At 49.2% G+C, this 22,404-nt stretch overlaps 1 protein-coding gene across 3 annotated transcripts in view; it reads left to right on the top strand.

Moving 5' to 3' along the window:
* The window catches only part of LOC120841666 (kinesin-like protein KIF21A), a 72,859-nt gene extending 51,185 nt beyond the window's left edge, over positions 1-21,674 (top strand). For all 3 annotated transcript variants that reach the window (XM_040212603.2, XM_042289776.1, XM_040501733.2), the window contains 2 exons: positions 3,873-4,093; positions 21,105-21,674. In XM_040212603.2, coding sequence (XP_040068537.1) covers positions 3,873-4,093; positions 21,105-21,147 — 264 coding nt within the window. In that variant the 3' untranslated portion in view covers positions 21,148-21,674. The remainder of the gene's footprint in view (positions 1-3,872; positions 4,094-21,104) is intronic.
* The last annotated feature ends 730 nt before the right edge of the window (positions 21,675-22,404 follow it).

The raw sequence follows: 22,404 nt of genomic DNA, 5'->3' as shown, positions 1-22,404 counted from the left end.
CAAGAAAAAAAAAACGGGAGTTTTTTTTTTTGCATAGGCCAGTCTGGACTTCGGGGTCGTGCACTGCGCGCAAGGAGGTAAAGAAGAGAAGCGAAGAAGCTCTCGCCTAAGCAACACCCAAGTACACGAAACAGCTTGTGAAAGACGGCAAAAAAAAAAAAAAAACCCACAGAGCTAAGAAAAAAAAAAAAAAGCAGCCTTTTTTTTTTTGTGCAGCCCAGTTTGGTTACGGGGATGCGCACCGCGCACAAAGAGATAAGAAGTTACTTCGATTTTTCAGGATAAAAGGTCCTTCATTATGCGAGTAAATGCGGACGCAAAAATTATACTTCGCGTAATGAACGCCCCCCCCCCCCCCCCCCTCAAGTTTGCATCGATTTTTCGGGAAAAAAGTGTGTTCATTCTGCGAGCAAATACGGTACTCGATTTTGTTTTATTGTTTTATAGAAAAAGTGCTCACGAAAGAATGTTTTACTATCGCAAAGTCCGGTGCTTGCATATGCGCTAGGAACACCGCCAATCTGCATACACGGCAAACGTTTGTTTCGTAAAAGTTTAAAAAAGAAAAAAAAGAGGAAAGTGTATAAGAAAATAGAAAAACCAGCCAGGCGCAACGAGCGAGCGAGCGGCCAAGGAAGCGATGAAGAGCGTTGCTGGGAAAGCGAAGAGCCGGCCATCGCTTGGGCAAATACTTTGGTTTGGGGCCAACTCGGGCGCCTTGTGAATCGCAAGTCCTTGCGCAACTTTCTTGTTTGGTGCGTACATGGGTGGATCCGTGCACGGCGTCCTATCAATGGGGGTACAAACGTCTGCGTAGGGCGTTCCAGCAAAGCTTTATTTCCCCTTTGGCTTTGTCTAAAACATTGCACACCCGCGGTCGCGACGTGCAAGGAGAAGGAGCGGGTTCGCGGCGACTTCGGCGGAGACAGACTTCGACCTTACGCTTCACGGTTACATTTCCAGGATACGGGGCGTTCGTTTACCGTGCGATCCCTGACTTACTGCTTGTGTTGTCTTTTTGACTTTTTATTTTTGTCTGGTCGATTTTATTTTGTAAACAAAACAAACTTTTATTTTGTTCATATTGTTTTTCTTTTGCACTGACGCACTATCAGTTCAGGGTCGCTCACGGAGGAAATGCGTAAACAAAGAGAAGTGTCTTTGCCTCCTTCCTTTTATTTTGTCACGGGTGTCCTCCAACTGTATGGTCCGCGGCCGTGTCATTCGGGTAGGATGAGTGTTCGCAGATCTCGGAGTCCGTGTTGGGGGTATTTGAAGGGGGTGGGCGATGACTCGGCATATTACGGTAGTGCCTTGTTCTATGTTACGCCTCCGTTTGTGTTTGTCTGCTTTCTGTTAGCTTGAGAATCACTGCCTTCTTTTCTAGCGTTATGGTCGAGCACTTTCTGCATTTGTTAACGACACATCCCGGTCGCGGAAGAACAGATGGCGCCATGACGCCCAAGCCAGCGTTGTCCGCACAAAATGAGAGGCGCAAATCCATGAGCGCAAAATGGCAACTGGCGACATGAAAGTGGGGCGGAGGCGCAAAGGGATGGAAGCATACAAAGCAAAATGATAATAAGGATAATGATGACAACTTGCAGCTAAATGGGAAAAAGGGCTAGCATACCGTATTTACTCGCAAAATGAACACGCTTTTTTCCCCGAAAAATTTACACATATTTAGGGGGGGGGGGGGGGGGGGGGGCGTTCATTACACGGGGTAAAATCTTTGCATTTACACACTTCGTGCAAATATCGTATTGGGTGCCAATATGACACGGCAAGGTTCCTCAGCACGTCTCCAGTGATGGAGGTGCACCCACGGCTGGTTGGGGGCGCGCCATAATAACCATGCTTTATAAATTGCAAACCTTTTTGGAGTACTTTCAGGGTTTCTTTTGCCAATGGAAAAGCGCCCTACGAATCTCACTCAGCACGAAAAGCAACACGACCGTTCTTAGGCGAACGATATTGCTAGTATCCAGCGGGCACACTCAGGTATATCCGCAGCTAGGCGTTGAACTCGTATAAAAACTTGTAGAAAGTCCAATTGCCAACCGCTAAAGCTCGCTCGAACGGATCAAGTTTCGTTCACAGAGACAAGAACTTGTACGAAGTCCAACCGCCGACCACCGAAGCTTGCTCGCACGGATCAAGTTTTGTTTACGGAGAGACTACCAGACACTCTCGGCCTACAGCGCAGCGTGCACCTCGCTGTGCTGTTCTGCTATGGATTAAATAAACGCATTTACCCCGAGTATGTGAAATTAGACCCAACCACTTTCACAATTTCGCTGTCCAAAAGCGAATCACAGACGACTGCTTGTTTGTTGACATCAATGCAACCGATAGGGGAAGAATGTCCGGGACTCGGCAATTCCTCGCCCCAAGCTTTGTCCAGTGTGCGCGCCGCTCGGTTTCATGGTATCACTTCCGCGACTATGCACTCGAAGCCATTACGAGAGCGGCTGGGCTTGGCTTGACCGGACCGTTTGGTGGAAAAAGAAAATTAGCTCGGTGGCACGCTAAATTGGACGCAATTCGAGACTCGCGGAGCCGAAGATTGGACGTGCATTCATTGCCGAGAGAAAAAAAGTCTAAATATGAGTACCCGTTGGGGGGGGGGGGGGGGGGGGGGGGGGGGGGTGCGTTAATTATGCGAGTGTATACGGTATTTTTTTTCGTTTCACCATGAACACTGAAAAACAACAAAGTTGTACGAACCACCTGCGGACTACGTTCAGTGCGTCATCAAGTTCTAACGGCTGCCTGATCCTTGGAACTGTAGTCTCCTCGTTCAGATGTTTCTGCTTGTCGTCTGCTCGCTCAAACGACAGCGGCCTGTAGACCAATCCTTGACCCGGTAATTGCGATAAAAATTCAATGCGAGCCTCAAAAGGCTGAAGGTTGGTTGGGGTCAGCAGGCTTGGTGTAAACAGTGGATACGAGGAGAGGTTGATCATTGTTACCTGTGGCCATCGCTGACCTGTTAGGCCTGATAGTAGACTTGGTCCGGTTCTGCTCTCGATTTTCAGTATCTGCGTCGACCATCTCAGTTACAGTTTACGCTTTTGCAGCTTGAGCGACGCCATGACTGAAAATAGCAAGCAGAATCTCACCATACGAATTCGGGCTTGAGCGTCCATTCTTGGGGCGTTCATGTAGAATTAATGGTCGCATGTGGCATTATTCACGCCAACTTTTGCGGTGTAACGAGCCTCGTTGATTTGGCTCAGGCCGCTAAATGAGTCGGACATTCGCAGGAAGACATCCAATGAACAATTCCAAGGCGAAAAAGAGTCCGACCAGATTGCATTCCAGTGGTTTGTTTATGGGCGGCGGCATTTGTCCTCACCTGTGGACAAGATGCACGAGCCCGAAAAATGTAGCTCCAGCCAAATGTCGGAAAAGACGTTTTATTAACCAGCTCTGTTGCTTCAAGGGCGACTGAAAGCACGCGGAGCAGCTCATAGTCTTCGAAGTAAAGTATAAATCAAAACAAATTCCAATTTAAATAAAAAAAAATTACTTTTAGGTTAGGAGCTGCTGCTTCTCCGTGCGCTTTCAGTCACCCTTGAAGAAAAAACCTAGCTGGTTTCAAAACATGGGGCTCCCCTTGGAGATTCGGACTTTTTACACAACTATGTTTACTTTCAAGATGGGATTTTTTCGACTGATTGTTGTTGTTGCAATGGCAACACTTTTGGTGGCTCCCACGGAGCCATTTCTTGGGCACGACGCATGCGACCGATGCAGCAACGAGCAAAGCGGGTCTTGTGCAATTCATGCTCGGCTTAAGAGAGCACGAGCTGGGAGATTGGTGGTGTTCCTCGCTCATTGGAGAACACAATGCCAACTCAATGCAGGCGCGCCGCAAGACGGCCACCCCTCAAGAGCTGCTGCATCCGTCCACCATGAATTCTTCGCTGCCGTCGCTGCCTCAGACGGAGGAAGCGTCGACAGATGCCCCTCATGCCCTGCCGGCGATGGAGGACCTGATGGCCATGTCGCATCCCGACGGGGCCTGCTTTGACCTCGGACCCGACGGGAACCTGACCAGGGTTTCCAGTGCACCGGGATCCCTCGAGTGAGTGGCCAAAGCACAATTTCAACTTGGCGCCTCATCAGGTGCAAAGCTTTATACAATGGCGCACATTGAGCTTTGAACCTTGGGGATCCTTGTTTGCATTGAACGTCGCAAACTTTGGAGAACTTCGCACATGAAAGTTTAGGGGGCGTGAGCTTTGAGATTGTGGATTTCTAAGTGTCGGGAACTCCAAGGCGTGGGGAACTCCGAGTGCGGGCAAAGTTTTGCTCAGGTTTCGTGGCTGGCTGTCCTGTTACACTTTGGAGCGATACAAGCCAAAGCGCCAGTGTTTGGCAGACGAGGGTTTCATTTAATTTTATTTATTAATCGTTAAGGGTCCTCTTTCGAGGGCATTACATAACGAGGGGGCAGCGCAAGAAATTATACAAAAATGAAAAACAACAACATAAAAAATACGTAACAACGCACACTTGTGCAATGTAGCTAGAAAAACCTAATTTGGTGTAGAAAAATACGTGATGAAGCTTTTGAAAACCACAGGTTCATTAATTGTAATGAGCGATTCTGGAACATTGTTCCAGTCCACAATCGTGAGTGGGAGAAACGATTTGTTAAAGGTATTACTGGAACCCGATATACGTCGAAAATTATAGGAGTTATTAAGGCGACGAGACGACCGTGCGTGAGTGCGCAAGAATGAACTTCGAACAGTGGGGGATGGTAGCGGTAAAGTTTATGGAGTAAGCAAAGACGTGCAACCTTGCGGCGTACCTCCAGAGTTCATAAATTTAGGCTCGTTTTCATAGCAGAGGCACTGTTTCTATAGCCATAGTCTGATAACTGTAGCGGGTTGCTCGGTTCTGAATTGCTTCAAGTTGGGTGATCAAGTAATTTTGGTGCGGATTCCACATTGTGCTAGCATATTCTAGTTTAGGTCGAATGAAGGTTTTGTATGCAAGTTTCCTCATTTTTGGAGGAGCAGCATTCAGACAACGCCGGATCTAACCAAGGGTCTTTGCTGCGTCCGAAGACATGGTGTTAATGCGATTAATCTATGTCATTGTCATGTCGGAAGTTAGTACGACACCAAGATATTTCTACCTATCGACCTCCTCGTCGCCCAGCACACACTGAGAGGAGGAAGGGACTCTTTTGCGAGAAAAGTGGATTAATTTGCATTTAGGTTTTTTTAGTGGCATCAGCCAGTTGTTACACCACTGAGAGACATTATCTAGATCCTTTTGGAGGAGTTTGCGGTCATTAGGTGAAGTGATCTCGCGATATAGAACACAGTCGACTGCAAAAATACGTATGTGAAAAGAAATAGAGTTTGGAAGGTCATTAATAAATATTAGAAAAAAAGGGGCCTGTGCCTTGGGGCACGCCAGACTAGACATTATTAAATCAGATTCCTACCCATTTAAGAGTGTGTACTTTGTTCGTGAGTCAAGAAAATTACGTATCTCCATTAGGACTAGGTGAAGGCGGGAAAGTTTAGAGATTAAACGAATATGTGGGACACAATCCTTGAAAAAGTCTAAAAATTTTGCGTTGTTTCGTTGCGAGATTGAAGGCTGCAATGAAGGTGGTGCGTATATTCAAAGAGTTGCGTCTCGCAAGAGTAACCTTTGCGAAAGCCACGTTGGTGGTGGTAGAATTGCAATTTAAATGCGACATTATGTTCAAGAAGTTTAGATGGAACAGAAGTTAGTGAAATGGGAGTTAGAAGGCAAGGAGCAATGATAATTTTTGTGGACCGGAACAATCCTACCTACCTTCGGATAGTGACTGATTAAATATCAGTTGCAAAATATCCCTAGTTACAATCTTAGTATTTTTCAGAATCTTCGATGATATGTTATCTGACCCTGAGGAGGATGAAAGCTAATCGATAAGTGTGGCAATACTGGCCGATGAAACGTTGATTGGGGCTCGTAGTGAACAGTGGGTAGTTCAGGCTCACATTTAAAGGACGTCCGTCGAGATGGATGCGAAAAAGCTATTCATTACCTAGGAGCACATTCTTTCCTCAGCTGGGTTGCGACCCTCATCGATTAGTTTAATGATATCATTGTTGTTTATTGACGGGATTATATTCCAAAACCTTTTGGGGTCGTTGGAAGGATAGTTGGAAGGTCCTGATTAAAATATTATATTTTTCAAGCTTTTATTAGATGGATATAATCCTTAAGGCAAGCATAATACTTCTCCCAGATACTTGAACAGCTAGTCATTCTTGCTTTACGAAAGAGGCGTTTTTTCTTATTGTCAAGTTACTTGAGCCTTTCGTTATACCAGGGCTGGCAACCATCACTTCGGATCCGCAAAGTAGTTACAAACGCCTGAATAATGTCATTCAATTTATTTTCATATAAAATCAAGTTGTCATTCACACTCCTTAGACTAAAGTGGATGTGATAGAACTGCAAGAAAGGGGTCAGATTTCTGTTCATTGCTCTACTATAGTCCCGTATCACCTTTTTGACAGGCCTCTTGATCAAAATGGAAAGGGACAGCAAGATGTGCAAAAGTTTCTGGTCACTGAATCCATTGCTGTAGGTAACGAATTGAACCAGATCAGGAGAAGACGCGAGTACAAGGTCATGGATGTTATCCCCACGGGTTGGGCTCGTAACAACCCGAGTTGGGTTAAAAAGCAAACATAGTTCCGGAAAATCACGAGAATAACGGGATGCATCGGCTGTTAGACTTGACCGGCTTATATTGGGAAAGTTGAAATCTTTGAATAACAAGAGGTTCGCTTTTGCAAAACGTTATCTCCAATAGGACTTTATGAAATTCACTTGTGAATGCAGAGTCACTATTCGGGGGCCTGTGGCAGACAACAAGTACAGTTTTAATTATAGCCAAACAAAGACAGACGCAAGTAATTTCCAAACTGCATTGTAACTGAATGCAGAACAAAGTGATATGCCTTTTGACTTTGATAAGAACACCACCACTGCGTTGAAGTGGCCTGTCCTTTTGGCAGATACAGAGGTGGAGGTGATCGGGAAATAGTTTGTCATTGCGAACATTTGGCCTCAACCATGTCTCAGTCAGCACAACAATATCAGAATTACTATCTTCTAAAACACTGCACAGTTCCTCTCTTTTATGCATGAGGCTGCAAATATTAGTGGTAGAAACGGGATATGGACAAACGTTTTGTTACCGTACGTGCTAATGAACTGAGAGCATTACGAGATGGGTTTATTACAGATCGTGGTTATGCAGAAAATTATTTTACACAGTCTGATGCAGCGTCATATACAAAGTTTAGCATACGGAGCTTATCGAAACAGTTGCAGATCTTGCAAGTCTTGTCCATTTTGACGAGTTTATACTTTCTGCGTGGGCAACTGCTGCGTTTATTTGACTCTAGGTTTTCCTGGCACTTTTCTTTCAAACTTGATGATCTACCCATAATTGTCACCAAAGAAGGTTGACCTATGATGGTGAGCAAACGTCAGGGCTCCATCGAACGATCTCCTGCATCATCTGCTTGCATTCTGCAAGGCAGGGAACATCTGCACGAGTGTAGCGGCGTAGACGTGCCGAAGTGTACTGGATGTTTAAAACATGTGGCCAGTGCAGTTGACAAGCTGCATAGGAATCCTTGCACTTGTTTAAAATTGAGGTGAACTTCAATCAGTATTCTAATAGTTTTCATTATTCTTGGCAAGTTCTTTACCTAGGCTGTTCAAAAGGTAGACGCAGTATACCATGAAAATTGACGAGGAGAATGGGATGGTTTGGTTCGCTCAACATTGTATTTTAGTTAAAACACCAAAGTAATTTTATTATGAAAGTCATGCTTCCCTGCACCTTGCTGCACCCAAAGGGAAAAATTGTGCCAAACTGCGGCAATGCCTGCAAAACTGCGGCAATATCTGCGGACAAATCAATTTTTGGAAGTCTTCATCTGGCAACAGTGCGAATCCAGTGGTATTTGGCCATGAAAATCCAATCCAGGTCTTACACGAATTTTACCGACATTCCCAAGGCAGCGCAGCTTCAACAGTTTTAGTTGCATTTCGAAGCACACTATACTGAAAATTTACTAGTACAAGCAGTTCTTTTTAATTTTTTTTCGCGTGCATATTTTTTGAAGCATAACACTGCTTTATAGAAATGTGCTCGCACATGGTTCTCATGTTGTTAGCATGCTCGGTCTGTACCGCTTGGTTACGTATTGTTGCCTTTCCTCACGTCAAATGATGTGACTCCATGATGGTACTACAGTCGAAACCCGCTTCAACGAGCGCCGCATCAACAAAATTTCCGGTTCTACGAATATTTTTTGGTTCTCCGTCAAAGGTCTTAAGAGTCGGTGCATAAAAATTCTCACTACAGCGTACAGAGTTTCTTGTGCCGTTCCACTTGAACGAAATTTCACGGAGCAATTCAAAGTTTGAAAGTTTGATATTCCGTACAAAAAAGAAACTTGCGAGCACTTTGGTGCATTTTGGCACATAAAATACATCTACTAAAGTTGAAATGGTGTGTTGAACCACCAGAAACGGCCACTAATAACCGGAATCCCCGGAACCCGAGCGCAACGGGCTCGCCGCGCGTGCCCGTTGCGCGTGCAGGCCGCGGATACCCGGTGGCAGTGGTGATGAGGCTGGCCTTCTCTGCCTTTCACCGCTGTTGTACGAATGTTGGTTGCATCCTAGCTCTTGGCTCGATAATCCTCTGCTGCACACTATCGAAAGCCGAAGCTCAGTTACAGTGTACTAGAATACTTGGGTAGTGTTGGGACCCAAGGGGCTCGCCTGAAGCGCGTGGCATTGATCGCGACAGGTGTCGCGTCCGGCGCCTTATACGGAAGGTGCGCGCATGCGCGGCTGCACGCGCGAAAATATGAATCTTCGGTGCCGCTTTGGTGGAGTGCACATGGGATTTCTGATACAGCTACGACCTGCCAGCGGTCATACCGCGGCATCAATTACGCTGCGGCACGATCGTTAGCAACATGATGCTTCAATGTATTGTACGGTACAAGCTACATTACCCTTCCTTTACATAAAAACAATTGCGACTTTAAAGAAGCGGTTTCGGTTTGTCGGATGGTGAGCATTTTAAATGAAATGCCCATTTCCTTGGTCGCAAATGCCGAACATTAGATATTTGAAAGGGATATCTAAAACTCGAAAGCAGTTTTTTTTTTTTCCTTATCTTATTTTGTAACGGAACGAAACGGCACATACTAAAGTTCGATGTTGTTTTAGTATGTTTTTACTACCCCAGGTTAACTTCTCTGTCTTCTTTTCTGCCCGTCTTCTTTTTCTTGACCTTAATCAGCTCGCTTCACTTGTCACTCATTATTGTGTCCATGTTGTAGGAAATCGCGTACCGCCGCCGATTCGCCGTTTCCCACGTGGTCCGTCAACAACCCGAGTCCAGCCTGGTTCTTTCACGGGAGCGGGATTCCGCTCCCAGTTTATTGGTACAATAACACACAACGCTACAAAACACTCAATATAAACTACAAATACAAACTACATCACACAAATATTTACAACCGCACGTTAAGCCCAACGCTAGACACAAAGAAGTCCTAGGCCTCGCGTCCCGCGATATCCTAGATCCGGTCGCCACCCACTTGCCTGCCTGCGTCTCGGTCTCGTCCGGAGTTCTTAGAGGCCTCTCGCCCCCTGCCCCACCGAGTATATATCTATCGATGGGCGAGGAGGTTTCTCCTCGCCTGCCACGGGGGCGCCTGCAGCGCCCTCCAGTGGCTAGGAGAGAAAGCGGCGCGTCGGGAGCCGAATTCGAGATCCCGATCAACCCCGCGGCAACACGACCATGTGATCGTGTCGCGGCCAAGATTGGCCGAATGGTTTGATGGGCGCCCTCGTGAATTCACGGCGCGCCATACTCCCCTCTCCTAAAAATCGAAGTACGCCGGAATTCAGACGTACGGCTAGGCTGCTGAAAACACCGTCGCTTGGTTTGGCCTGGAGACCCCCCACACGCACACACACACCGCTGGTCCCATGGGTCGTCCTCACTGAGGTCCATCAGTTCGCCCGAGACCTGGGGTGCGCGGCCACCGCACACCTCACAGTAGACTTTGTCGACTTCGGCTTGGCGGCAACCTCCGGGGCAACGGGGTCCTTGAGCAGTGTGCCTGGCCACCATGAGACTGGCCTCCCCAGGAAGTGGTGCACTGGAGAGGGACTGTGGTTGTGACCCAGCTGCGACAGCCCTCCCAGAGCGATGTGGGGCTGGAAGTCCAATGTCACTGAGAACTGCACCCCGGCGTCCTGTGTGGCGTCGCGGACGTCCAACGAGGCTCCCCGAGCTGTGGTTCCGACCGGGGAGTACGCTGCCCGAAGACGAGGAATTCAGCCCAGGCTGGTGTTTGTCCAAACGGCGACTCCTCCTTTCATCCTCTCCCAGAGAGGACCATTCGGTGCACACCAAGTTGCGTCTCGAAGCAGCAGCCGCAGGGGCGATGACGCACAAGATGGGAAAAGTCCAAGGCGTGCGCCCAGCGAGGGAGCAGTACCCCAACACCAACAGCAACGCCGCACAGAAAAAACAAAAAAAAAACAGACAAAAAACAAACGTTCAAAGCAAAAACAAGAAAAACAAACACTGAGGGTTCCGAGGCACCCTCCCCCCACCCACAAAGAAAAACAATAAAAAAAAAATTCCGGGAACGCCGATTTCGGATCGCTCCCCCCTCTTCTTCCCTTTCCCGGGCCACGCACTCTACGAGGTTCCGATCCCATCGGGTTGCCTCCGGCTACGCGTGTTGTAGCTGTGCCGCGGTGGTCCCAGGAACTCCTGAGATCGTTGGCGCCCGCGAATGCCCCTTTGCGGCCGCTTGACCGGCTCATCCCCTTCCCTGGGGAAAAAGGGTTTCAGTTCGCCGATGTGAACTGTCCCGCGGACGAGATCAGAATTCTGGTTCCTCAGCGTGTATGTCAGTCGAGACTTCTTGGAATCGATGACAAAGGGGCCAACCCACTTGGGGGCCAACGCCGCCGAGAAGAACTTACTCGCATCGCTCTGCACGTGACTTCGCCGCAGAACGGTCTCGCCCACCTCGAACTGCGCATCGCGATGCGCTTTGTCATAGGTGTTCTTCTGCTCCGCCCGCGCGCGAGCCCTGTTTCCGCGGGCGGCGTCGAGCGCCCGCGACAGTCGCTCTCTTGTGCGCGTCGCGAAATCCTCGTGCGAGGGCACCGCTCTGGCCGCGCTCTGTCGCGGGCGAAGAACCGCATCGGTCGGCGTAGAGAGTTCTCTGCCGAAGTTCAAAAGCGCAGGCGTGAACCCAGTGCTGCGGTTGAGGTTGGACCGCAATGCAAACGAAATCGAATCCAAATGCAGATCCCAGTCCCGCTGCTTTCGAGCATACGCCCCGAGCGGCGGCTTGATGTCGCGGTTCCGCCGCTCGGTCACATTTGCTTGGGGATGGTAACACGAAGTCTTACAATGCTTAATCCCGAGGGCCTGGCAGGTTGCCGCGAAAACTTTCGAGCAAAATATCGAGGCGTTGTCACTCACCAGTCTCTTGGGGAACCCGTAGCGACACCAGACCTCGGACAGCCTGCTCAGGACTCCCTTGGCTGTCACCTTCCGCATTGGAAACATCTCGACGAATCCGGTGAAGTGGCAAGTGACTACCAACACATGTTGATAGCCTCCGCTTGACCGCGGCAGGGGTCCCATCAAGTCGCAGGCCGCGATCTCCCATGGCCGCGTACTCACGATGGGCTAGAGCAGGCCGGGTGGTCTGCCGCCCCTAGGCTTGCGCTCTTGGCACACTGCGCAGCTACGGACATAACGGCACAGCTGCCCCTTCATGCCCGGCCAGGTAGCGAAACGGCGCAGCTTATGCCACGACTTCGGTGCACTGCCGTGACCGTCCGCATCGTGGTAGTGACGCAGCGCTGCCACTCTGAGATCGCGGGGAATCACGGTCTTGAACGACTCACTTGAATCGCTCTCTTCCGGGAAGTAGCGCAGCAGGACGCCGTCCCCATCGATCAGATAAGATTCCAGCTCACCTGCTTCGATGCCTGACTCCTGGGCGATGGCACTTGGCCCTCTCGGTGTTCCGGAGTGCCGGAGCGTCTTTTCGCCCGTCTGGTCAGGATCCATCTCTTGCCTGAGCCGGTCGAAGATAGCGCGACAAAACGAATCGCTCTGCTGTGCTTCGTACAGTTCCGTTCGGTTGAACGCCGGTCCCAGTGAGGTAATCGCCTCAGCCAGCTGCGCGACGCCGCCACAGTGGGGAGCGGAGCGCGAGGCGGGATTTCCCGTCTCCTGGGGGATGGCCCCGCCTCCGTAGTCTGCTGCTTCGCGCGTTGGGGGATCCACGGGTGCGCGGGAGAGCGCGTCGGCCACCACATTTGCCGTGCCCTTCCGGTACCGAATTCGGTACTCGTACTTCTGCAGTGTCAAGGCCCAGCGCGCCAGTCTTCCGGCGGGTTCCTTGATTCGGGAGAGCCACGCGAGGGCCATATGGTCCGTCTCGATCGTGAATTCCGTCCCCTCGACATAATGATCGAACTTCTTAAGGGCAAAAATGATGGCGAGGCATTCGCGCTCACTCACCGTGTAGTTCTTCTCTGCCGGGTTCAGCGCCCGGCAGGCAAATGCCACCGGGCGGATCTCTCCCCCTGTCTCCTGCAAGAGCACCGCGCCGAGTCCTTGGTCGCTGGCGTCCGTCTGGATCGTGAAGGGCCTATTCAGGTCTGGCAGTTTGAGGGATGCTGTACGCGCCAAGGCCTCGGTCAGCTGGAGGAACGCCTCCTCCTGCGGCGCCTCCCAGCTCCAGGGAGCCGCTTTCCTCAGCAATTGCGTGAGGGGTGCCTGCATGGCTGCGCAGTTCGGGATGTAGGCTCGGTAGTATCCTATCATGCCCAGAAAACGGCGCACTCCCCCGACATCGGTAGGGACTGGGAACTCCAAGATCGCCCGCAACTTGTCCGCGTCGGGGGAAACTTTTCCTCTCTCGATCCGGAAACCCAACAAGCTGATCTCAGAAGCTCCAATTTGGGCTTTAGTCGGGTTTAGTGTGAGGCCGGCGATTCGTAGTTTGCGCAACACGTCCTCAAGGTGACGAAGGTGGTCCTCGAAAGTTTCCGAGTACACAATGATGTCGTCCAGGTACGCGAGCGCGTGCTGCCACTTGGCATCTCCGAGCACCCCGTCGATCAACCGCTGAAATGTCATCGGTGCACCTGTTAATCCGAACGGCATCCGAGTGAACTCGAACAAGCCTTGGTGACACACGAATGCAGTTTTGCTTTCGTCGCCCGGGCTCATCTCCACTTGGAGGTAGCCTTTGCTTGCGTCGAGGGTAGTGAAATACTTCGCCTTCCCTAGATTCGAGATGATTTCTTCGATGCTCGGAAATGGATACGCATCTTTTACGGTCACCGCGTTCAAGCGCCGATAATCGACGCAGAGTCTCGATGTTCCGTTCTTCTTGGGCACCAAAACCACCGGGAATCCCCAGGGTCCTGATGACCGGCGGATGATTCCCGACTTCAGGAGCTCATCGACTGCGGCATCTATCGCGATTCGCTTCGCCAGGCTCACAGGACGCGGATTGGACTTCCAAGGGCGTGCGTCCCCAGTTTCAATGCGATGTTGCACCTGCTTAATGCAGCCCGGCTGTTCGGTGAACATTTCGTCAAAGTTGTGCAGCAAAGCCGCCAACCTCTCTCGCTCTGGTCGGGACAGTCCATCGGCATTGGCCAACGGGTGGCCCATTTCGTCGCAGTGCTCGGTGGAGCTCGGAGTTGGGTGACTCATGGGCATGGCGTCGTCGCGGTCGGTTCTTTCCTGTTCTGTCGCTTTTCCCAGCGCTGCCGCCATGGCCCCCATGGAGCGCTCTCGGAAACTTGAAAGGGGTGCATGTGCCCCCTCTCGGTACCCGCCACTTGCCACGTCAATGGTGATGCCAGTGTGGGCCAGGAAATCCCGTCCCAGAATGATGGGCACTGTCAGCCCGGCCAAATGGACGAACCGCTGTCTCTGCGCGCGTTGATTCCAACGTACCACGAGACGCACTGCTCCCCTCGAAGTCGTCGACCCACAAGCCAACTGGAAAGTGGTCTCCCCATGCCTCACCCGAACGGACTTCTGTTGGAGATGCCTGAGAACCTCGTCCCCAATTAGCGACGCACTAGCCCCGCTATCCAGAAGAGCTGCGAACTCCTTTCCCGCCACCGTCAGGGAAATAAATGGGGCCGCGGTGCTTGTCGCTGCTCCGACTCGATACGCCGTCGGCACGCACACGGTCGAAGGGGTGTCGAGGACCCGCTCGTTGGTCTGTTTCGCCGCCGATAACTTTATCGGCGGCCTCCTCCGTTTCCCGGAATCTCCCTTGTGCAGTCGCGCCTATAGTGCCCGATTTCGTGGCACCGAAAGCAGCGGCCTCGCCAACCTGGGATAGGATTCTCCCCAGTGGGACGTCCGATGCGCTCACCCCTTTGTGGCAGCGGGTCGGCGGCAGCCTGCTCCTGGGCTGCGGCGATCCGTGGTGCGCCGGTCGGACGGAATTCCATCGCGTGGACGGCCGCGCTCCCTCCTCGGCGCGATCCTGGCTCCAAGGCGTCATCCGTGAGCTCCCAGGGATTCCCGCTCGGCTCCCTGCTGGCCTCCGCCATTGCGGCCTCCCCCCGTCGATACCCACGTGGCACCGGCCCATGCCACGCGCATCGGGGTTCGAACGTGTCGATTGGTGCTGGGGGAAGGTGGTACCTGCGCTCCGCCAGTATGTCGGCCTGAACCCTGCGCGCCTCCTGTGCGAGCTCACTCAGACTTCCGAATGGGCGCCCACGCAGATACCGCGAGAAGGTGGGATGCGCCTGCCTCACCACCCGCTCGACCTGCTCCTGGTTCGTAGCATTCGGATCGGCGATCTGCAGGAGTTCCTGCATTGCCCGCAAGTACTCTCCGAAGGGCTCAGCGGGAGCCTGCGTTCTTTCCTCCAGTTCCCTGCGCATTCTTGGCAGGTAGTCTGCCGGCAAGAACTCTTGTCGGAAGAGGGCCGTGAACTCGTCGAGTGTTCCGGCTGACTCGCCCACAAGGCGATGCCACCTGGCTGCTGGGCCTACAAGAGCCACCGGCAGAACTCTGCCTAGCGTCTCCTTCTCTGTCAGGCCGGTAGCCTTCCGATATCGCTGGATTTCCAGCAAGAAGTCGGTCGCGCTCAGAGCTTGATCGCTGTGTCCACTGTACTCCGGCACCGGAATGCGGATGAGGGTTCTTGGCGGCGGCGTTTGCCTCTGCATGCTCTGTAAGGCCTGAGCGAACGCCGCAACCAACGCCGTGGATTCAGGGGACATCTCCGTGCTTTGCGGCATAGACACGACCGGCGCTACCGTCGGCGTGTCCGGACTCGGCGCTGCGGTCATCGCCGCGCCGTTCCGCTCCGCCAGCCCCGTCGACGTAGCGACGTCGGCCAAAAACATTAAATCTGTTAGCGCGAAATTACCCGCGGCCATCCCGAACACTTGTTTGGACGTGCCTTTTCAAACTTCACAGAGCCGCGGTATAGACCCGCCTGCCAGGGGTACCGCCCCGCGTGAACTTTCACGCCGTGTCGTCGACGGACGTTGCGACCGTAATTACGGCTCGCCTGCCCCAACGTTGATGCGCCATTTGTAGGAAATCGCGTACCGCCGCCGATTCGCCGTTTCCCACGTGGTCCGTCAACAACCCGAGTCCAGCCTGGTTCTTTCACGGGAGCGGGATTCCGCTCCCAGTTTATTGGTACAATAACACACAACGCTACAAAACACTCAATATAAACTACAAATACAAACTACATCACACAAATATTTACAACCGCCCGTTAAGCCCAACGCTAAACACAAAGAAGTCCTAGGCCTCGCGTCCCGCGATATCCTAGATCCGGTCGCCACCCACTTGCCTGCCTGCGTCTCGGTCTAGTCCGGAGTTCTTAGAGGCCTCTCGCCCCCTGCCCCACCGAGTATATATCTATCGATGGGCGAGGAGGTTTCTCCTCGCCTGCCACGGGGGCGCCTGCAGCGCCCTCCAGTGGCTAGGAGAGAAAGCGGCGCGTCGGGAGCCGAATTCGAGATCCCGATCAACCCCGCGGCAACACGACCATGTGATCGTGTCGCGGCCAAGATTGGCCGAATGGTTTGATGGGCGCCCTCGTGAATTCACGGTGCGCCATAATGTATGCGACGAACCACCGAAGCGACGGTCGCAAAGGGGTGAGAATCTTCTATTTCTTCGTGGCTGCCACGACCATCCGAGGATCACCCGACGTTCACTTGTAAGAAATGGCTTATAAGCCGTGACAATTTTAATCACGCGTTTTAACATTAAACTTAAGTCCAAAAACTGAGACACCGTGGGCTGAACAAGTAATGCTTTATAAGATTCAAAGAAAACAAGCAACTATTTCACTTCATTTTGAGCAGAAAACATGAGCACACGTAGATCAGGCAAGGAAAAAGTTGTTATAGTTTACTGCACGGCATTGAAATAATGGTTAAAATGCACAGCGCATACATGGTTACAATATGCAGCGCATTATCCTCTTGAGGGTAAACCATCTGAAACCTACACGCTCACAACAATACATTTAACCGACAGCTGCTTTCTGACAACCAGGTAAGTCTCGCCTGAGCTGGGTATTCGAAGGGAAACACCCATGGTTCCACAGGGGGCGTATCTGGTTCACGCAGACACTCAGGGTGTTTTTGTTTTATTTTTTACAGAACTTTACATATTTTACAAAAAAAGGATGTGGCAGATATGTGGATACCGCCTTTCGTTATATCTGTAGGGCTCGGTGGACAATGAATGGGTGAATAACCGTTGCAATGTTTAATAATGAACCAAGATCTGCTAGTTAACTTGCTTATAACCGGCTTAATTGGCTATGGTGCAATTGCAGTTTTAAAATGAGTCATAATTAAAGGCAAACACAATTTCGACAATTCGCGAAAAGGCCAACGAGGTTCGCAAAATTAATCGTAAAAGTTTGCCTTTCTTCGCTTGATTCAGAAACCGCGTTATGAAAATAATACGAAGAATAGTAACTTAGTCGTCTTGATGTGTGGCGCCGGCGAGTCCACCGAAGAAACGCTGTCGAGTTAGTGACGAGGGGACAGAAACAACTGCGTCATTCTTCTACGCATCAAAATCGGCACAACCTCATTCGCGCTTCCAGCGCGAAGTTTTTTTAATTAATTGAAGAAAGGCAAAATTTTAGCGGTGAATATCTCAGGACAGAACGAGCGGGTTGGTAGAGATAATTAAGCTTGAGGAAGGAACGAAAATGGACGGACAAACACAGCAAAAACGAACGCCTTGTTACTTTCGCTCAAAGCTCGTTGTTTGTTCGCGAACTTTTTAAATTAGGCTATCCACAGACCCAGAATCTTTGCCTGGCCAGTCGTTTCATTTATCACTGAATTCGTATTAAAGTTAATTCGTATGGTATATTACTGTGAATTAATTTTTAACCTTGGCGTTTTTTTGTTTTTTTTTATTATGACTCCCGCGCCAGTCCTACTTTGGGTTTTGCAAACTCAACATCTAAACCTGAGTGTCATTTTTGTGTTTTCCAATCTCGTGGTTTTAGTAAAAAAAAAACACCCAGCCACCTAAATAGGACACCTGACCGCTCCCCCCCCCCCCCCCCCCCCCCCCACCAAAAAAACAAAAAAAAAACAAATTATTTCTTCATTTTTTTAGGTAGTTAATTTTTTAAGCTAGAATTTTGGAAACCCAAGTCTACACGTCATCACGTTTTCCTGGAAGTCCACAAGGAGCCAAACACATGCACGACAAAAGGGCAGGCCCGTCATATTACCGCCCGCAGAACCGAAAAAGCAACGCTCGGTCACGGGATTCTAGATGATTCGCGTTCATTCTTCTACCAGACGTACTTTCGCCCTGCTTTCTTGTTCTCGAAAGCGCCAGTTCATCCTCGCTCCGAGCGCGTGACGCTCAAACCTTCTTTGTCGAACTTTCGAGATGGTGGCGCACTGTAGAATTATAAGCAGCTGCCAGCGACCTTGTCGATTCAGTTTCGCTCTCACTCTCTGTCACGTTACCGATTCGCCGCCTGCTCTTCTGCTGCCTCGACGCTCTTTCTTTGCTTTTTTTGTTTGGCACAAGTTGGCCGATTAAGGCCACGGTCCCACTGAATGTGGCAGTGTGGGTACTTTTTGGCAGGTCATTACTCATCTCCTTTTAAATGCTGTTTTGTGGAATTGGTGTCATTCGAAAGGCAATGCAATCCTCTTTCATTTGATATTATGTATGTGTTGGTTTTTACTGTTCATGCGCATTTGTAGCGTTGCGAATATGATGGCGCGGACCCTCACTTGCTCCGCTAGTTCATGTTTTATGAACTATCCATTAAAGATAACACGGTTCCAATATAGCAGTTTTGTTAAGATAATGTCGGAGCAGAATGTAACGATGCACTTTTTTGGTATGTGCACTACTTTGTTTTTTTGATCCCTCCAAATATTGCCCTAAAATTGACATTTTTCAGCACAAATATGTTTTAATGACACGCGCTAGGGCAATGAAATTAGCTACATATGTAGTGCTTATAATTGGTAATATGCAAAAAAAACTTTAATGTTGTGTAAAATTTTTTTTTGTTTAGATATTTTATATCAAACTAGCACTTTTTTGTGTTTCGACTCATGGTACATCAAATGCCGCTGAGGAAATAATTAAACTGTGATAAAATCTTTTATAACATTTAGAGCTACAATGGTTGCCCAAGAGGTGGACGATGGCTTTTTTTCATTTTCAAAGTCATAACGCTCCAGCAGCGTTTCAAACTTACCTGTTTTGACGCATATCTTTTTTGGAAATCAAACAGATTTATTGGCATCTAATAATATTTATTGTTTGGAATATATATACATTGCGATGTATTAAATTTTCACAATGATCTTGTTTTGGTTTCTTAATAGGTGTAGAGCTTAGCTAATTTTAAACATATTTAAAAACTGGGTGTTTTTTTGCGCTACCTGGTGGATGGCAAACAAACTGCTGATTTCTAATGTTCAAAAAATTTCCGAGGGCGGCGTTGGCGTTTGTATCATCATCAATCTCGGTGTCTTTTTACCCTCACATTTAAAAAAAATATATTGGAAGATTTACTATCGATAACTGAATGGTTTAAGTACTGGGTCAGGCTAATAAATCTCAGACAAATAATAACACAAGCGTAGCGTGATATAATGTGTTCATTATTCGATGTGATTGAAATCAATAAACAATGAAGATGAAGAGGAAAAGAATACTCCCCAGTGCCCTTTATGCCTAGAGTCACTAAATGAGCTTTAAAGTATCGGCGCTCCGTTCTCCAAAATTGTTTTGGGTGCCGCCATTTTGGGTCTTGCTCAGAGCAAACGCAACTGCCGATCATCATGATCCAAAAGTACGACTTCTTCAGCATTAGATGCGGTGCTAGGAAGCTGATGCAATATTGCAATGCTCTGTCGCGGGTTGTTTAAACATTTGTGAGGGACGGAAAAGCGTTTCCTGGGATTTTAGATAGAGCTTCATATAACTGGCAACCATAATATTAAGCCACATTATGGCCAAGTGTAGTTACTCTGAACCGTAGCTAATTTACTGGCATAAGCGGGAACAATGAGGAAGAGGCAGGTGTCAAAAGGAAGTGGCTTGTGGAATGCACGGGGCTTACGTCATGGCCCCTCCAGGTATTACAAGCCTCTTGAACAAGAGCTTGAATAGTGTCATTAAATAAGCTACGCTTCAGAGTAGCGACACCTGGCCTTATTGTGGCTTAAAATCATGGTTGCCAGTTATTTGAAGCTTTATCTGAATCACAAGAAAAGCTTTTCCGTCCTCCACTTTAAACAGTTTGCGACAAAGCAAAGCAACATTACATGAGCTTCCTAACACCGAATCTAATGCTGAGGATGTCACACTTTGGAACCATGACGATCGGCAGTTGCGCCTCCTCTGCACAACCACCAAAATGGCGGCGTTCAAACACTGTCGGGGAAGAGAGTGTTGACACTCTAAGCGAAGCTCATTTATTGACTCTAGTTGCCGTGAAACTCATTTTTCCTAACTGAAACTTAAAGTAGATATGAATATTACACCATTAATATAGCTTATTTAGTTAGAACCAAATACATATAATGAGAGGAGGAAGCGGGGGGGTAGGAGAAACGCGGGTTTTATGTGCGACCGTGCGACGACAAAGACCTGAGCGATACAAATCACTCAGGTCTTTGCTGAGTGCTTTGTATCTTTGTATTGTCTGCTAACTTCTTCGTTTCATTCGCCGTTGTTCGCGACTGTTCATTTCTTTTTATTTTCGTCTGGGATGGGGACCCAATCTTTTCTGCAAAGTTCGGAAAGTGTTTGCACGGTAAATTTTCCAGTTACTTTTGGTTTTTGTAATGGTGCAGAGGGTGGTGCGCTTGCTCTGGTAATTTTAACATGTTGTTCGCGCACATTTTATAAACACCTATTCAGGTAAGAAATTGTGAGAACTCAGTTTGTAACAGATAAGCTGTAACTTCTTACGACGTAGTTCGAGTAGCTAAACGCCTTTTTTCCCCGCTTCCCAGATGCGCTTCAAACGCGTGTGGTCTCCCTGAATAGCGTTTGAGACCTCTAAATAGACTGCTCTATCTTTGTTCCTGCCCGCTTTGTTATTTCATTGTCGTAGCAGTTACGACCAATGGATTCCGCTTTGCAAGCGGACTGACCGTAATGAATTCTTTCTGCTGTTGGGGTGACAAAGCTCGAGGACGTCGTGCAGGTATTACTTTTTCGTTGCGACGTCTGCTTCCGTAGACTCCGAGTCCGCTAGAGGCACCACTGTCACGTTCGCCGCCGCTCCCATAGGTTTTCGGAGGAGTTTCCAGTATTGGCGAAGCTACATGTAGGTCGTATTTGGTGGCTCGGAATCTCGGTAAGACAGAGAAGGTCGGCAATGGCGTCTTAATCTGGCGCGCGGTTAAAGCATCTATACAGTGCCCGGTGCATAATCTGCGAGTTCCAAAAGTTGTTTTATTTTATTTTTTTTCAGTTCGCTTATGGTGCCGGGCTCAAATTCATCGTCCTGGCGGTAACCTTTGCGTCGATGAACACTTTGGGCACCGTCGTCTTCGCTGGAAACCAAGGGCACAAGAGCTCGGCAGCTGGTCATTTTTATCTTTTAACGGGCATGTCTAATTTAACGAACAGCTGGTGTGTTCTCAGAGCGTTGTTTTTTTTTCTAGCAAGATTTGGTAAGATGCAATCAACCCTAGCACTCCACGGGCTTTATATAACAGCGTGGATTTTTTTATTTATATATTGGTTAAAGAATCCTAAGGTGTTCTTATCGGAAGTGGATATTTAAATAAAATGCTTATTTGCATGCTGCAGTTTATGCTGCAGGGGTGATGGTCGTGGTGGCTGTCGCATGCAAAAACAAAGGTTTCACTAAGCAGTGTGACAATCGTGCTTGCGCCAGGTTAGTAAGGCTCACGCAGGTTAATTGAGACATATATATTTGAGAACCACCACCTATTAACAGTTTATACATGTGACTATCGACTTTCCAAGATCGCGCATCCTCTAAATTTATACAATAAACAACTCTTACAAAAAGCTTTATAAGTGTTTGGATTAAAGTGCCCTTGCATTTTTTGCGCACTCTCTCTCAGTGCCCAAATCAGTCCCTGTGGTTTCTCCCACAAACTTCAAGGTCGAACTAAGGAAACCGTGGTCCAATCCTGAACCTTTAGCAACTCGACTTGAAAATAGTTGCCAGTTGCCATACCTTGAACTTGAAGCACACAGATATTGTACATTAATGAGTGCCATAAAAATTAGGAACATTTTAGTATCTCCTGGCTCTGTTACACAGGAGCATTATTGCCGTCAAGTCACTGGAGTCAGCAAGGCATCGCTTGAAGTGTCTACATCAGGGTTCTCCGAACCCCGGCCCGAGAAGTCTTGCGCTCGACCAGCTGCTGATGGCGGTATTTTCAATAAAACCCAGCCCGCGGCCCGCTTCCAGCAGACCCAGGCTGCTGGAAACGTTCCCTGGGGAAACACCCAGAAAACGGTGTCAGGACACAATCTAAATACGCTAGCTAAGTTGTAAGAAAGAACGAGAGAAACATCGGAACACGGGTCGTCTCTGCATATTATTCATTCAAAATTGTCATCACCAGCATTATTATTCTGATTCCCCTGATGTACAGTCGCCGGCCATATGAGCTCCCCCGGCCGAACGCCGACCGGATCAGCGAAAATCCCGCACGCGGCGCGCCGAGCGTTGCCGCGTTTTGGGAGCCGGGCTATTGGAACCAAACCATTCCTTTATCAAAGGGGTGGAC

Source organism: Ixodes scapularis, unplaced genomic scaffold, assembly GCF_016920785.2.
Source record: "Ixodes scapularis isolate PalLabHiFi unplaced genomic scaffold, ASM1692078v2 PGA_scaffold13__105_contigs__length_92229423, whole genome shotgun sequence".
Taxonomy (NCBI): domain Eukaryota; kingdom Metazoa; phylum Arthropoda; class Arachnida; order Ixodida; family Ixodidae; genus Ixodes; species Ixodes scapularis.
This window is presented reverse-complemented; position numbering and strand designations above follow the sequence as displayed.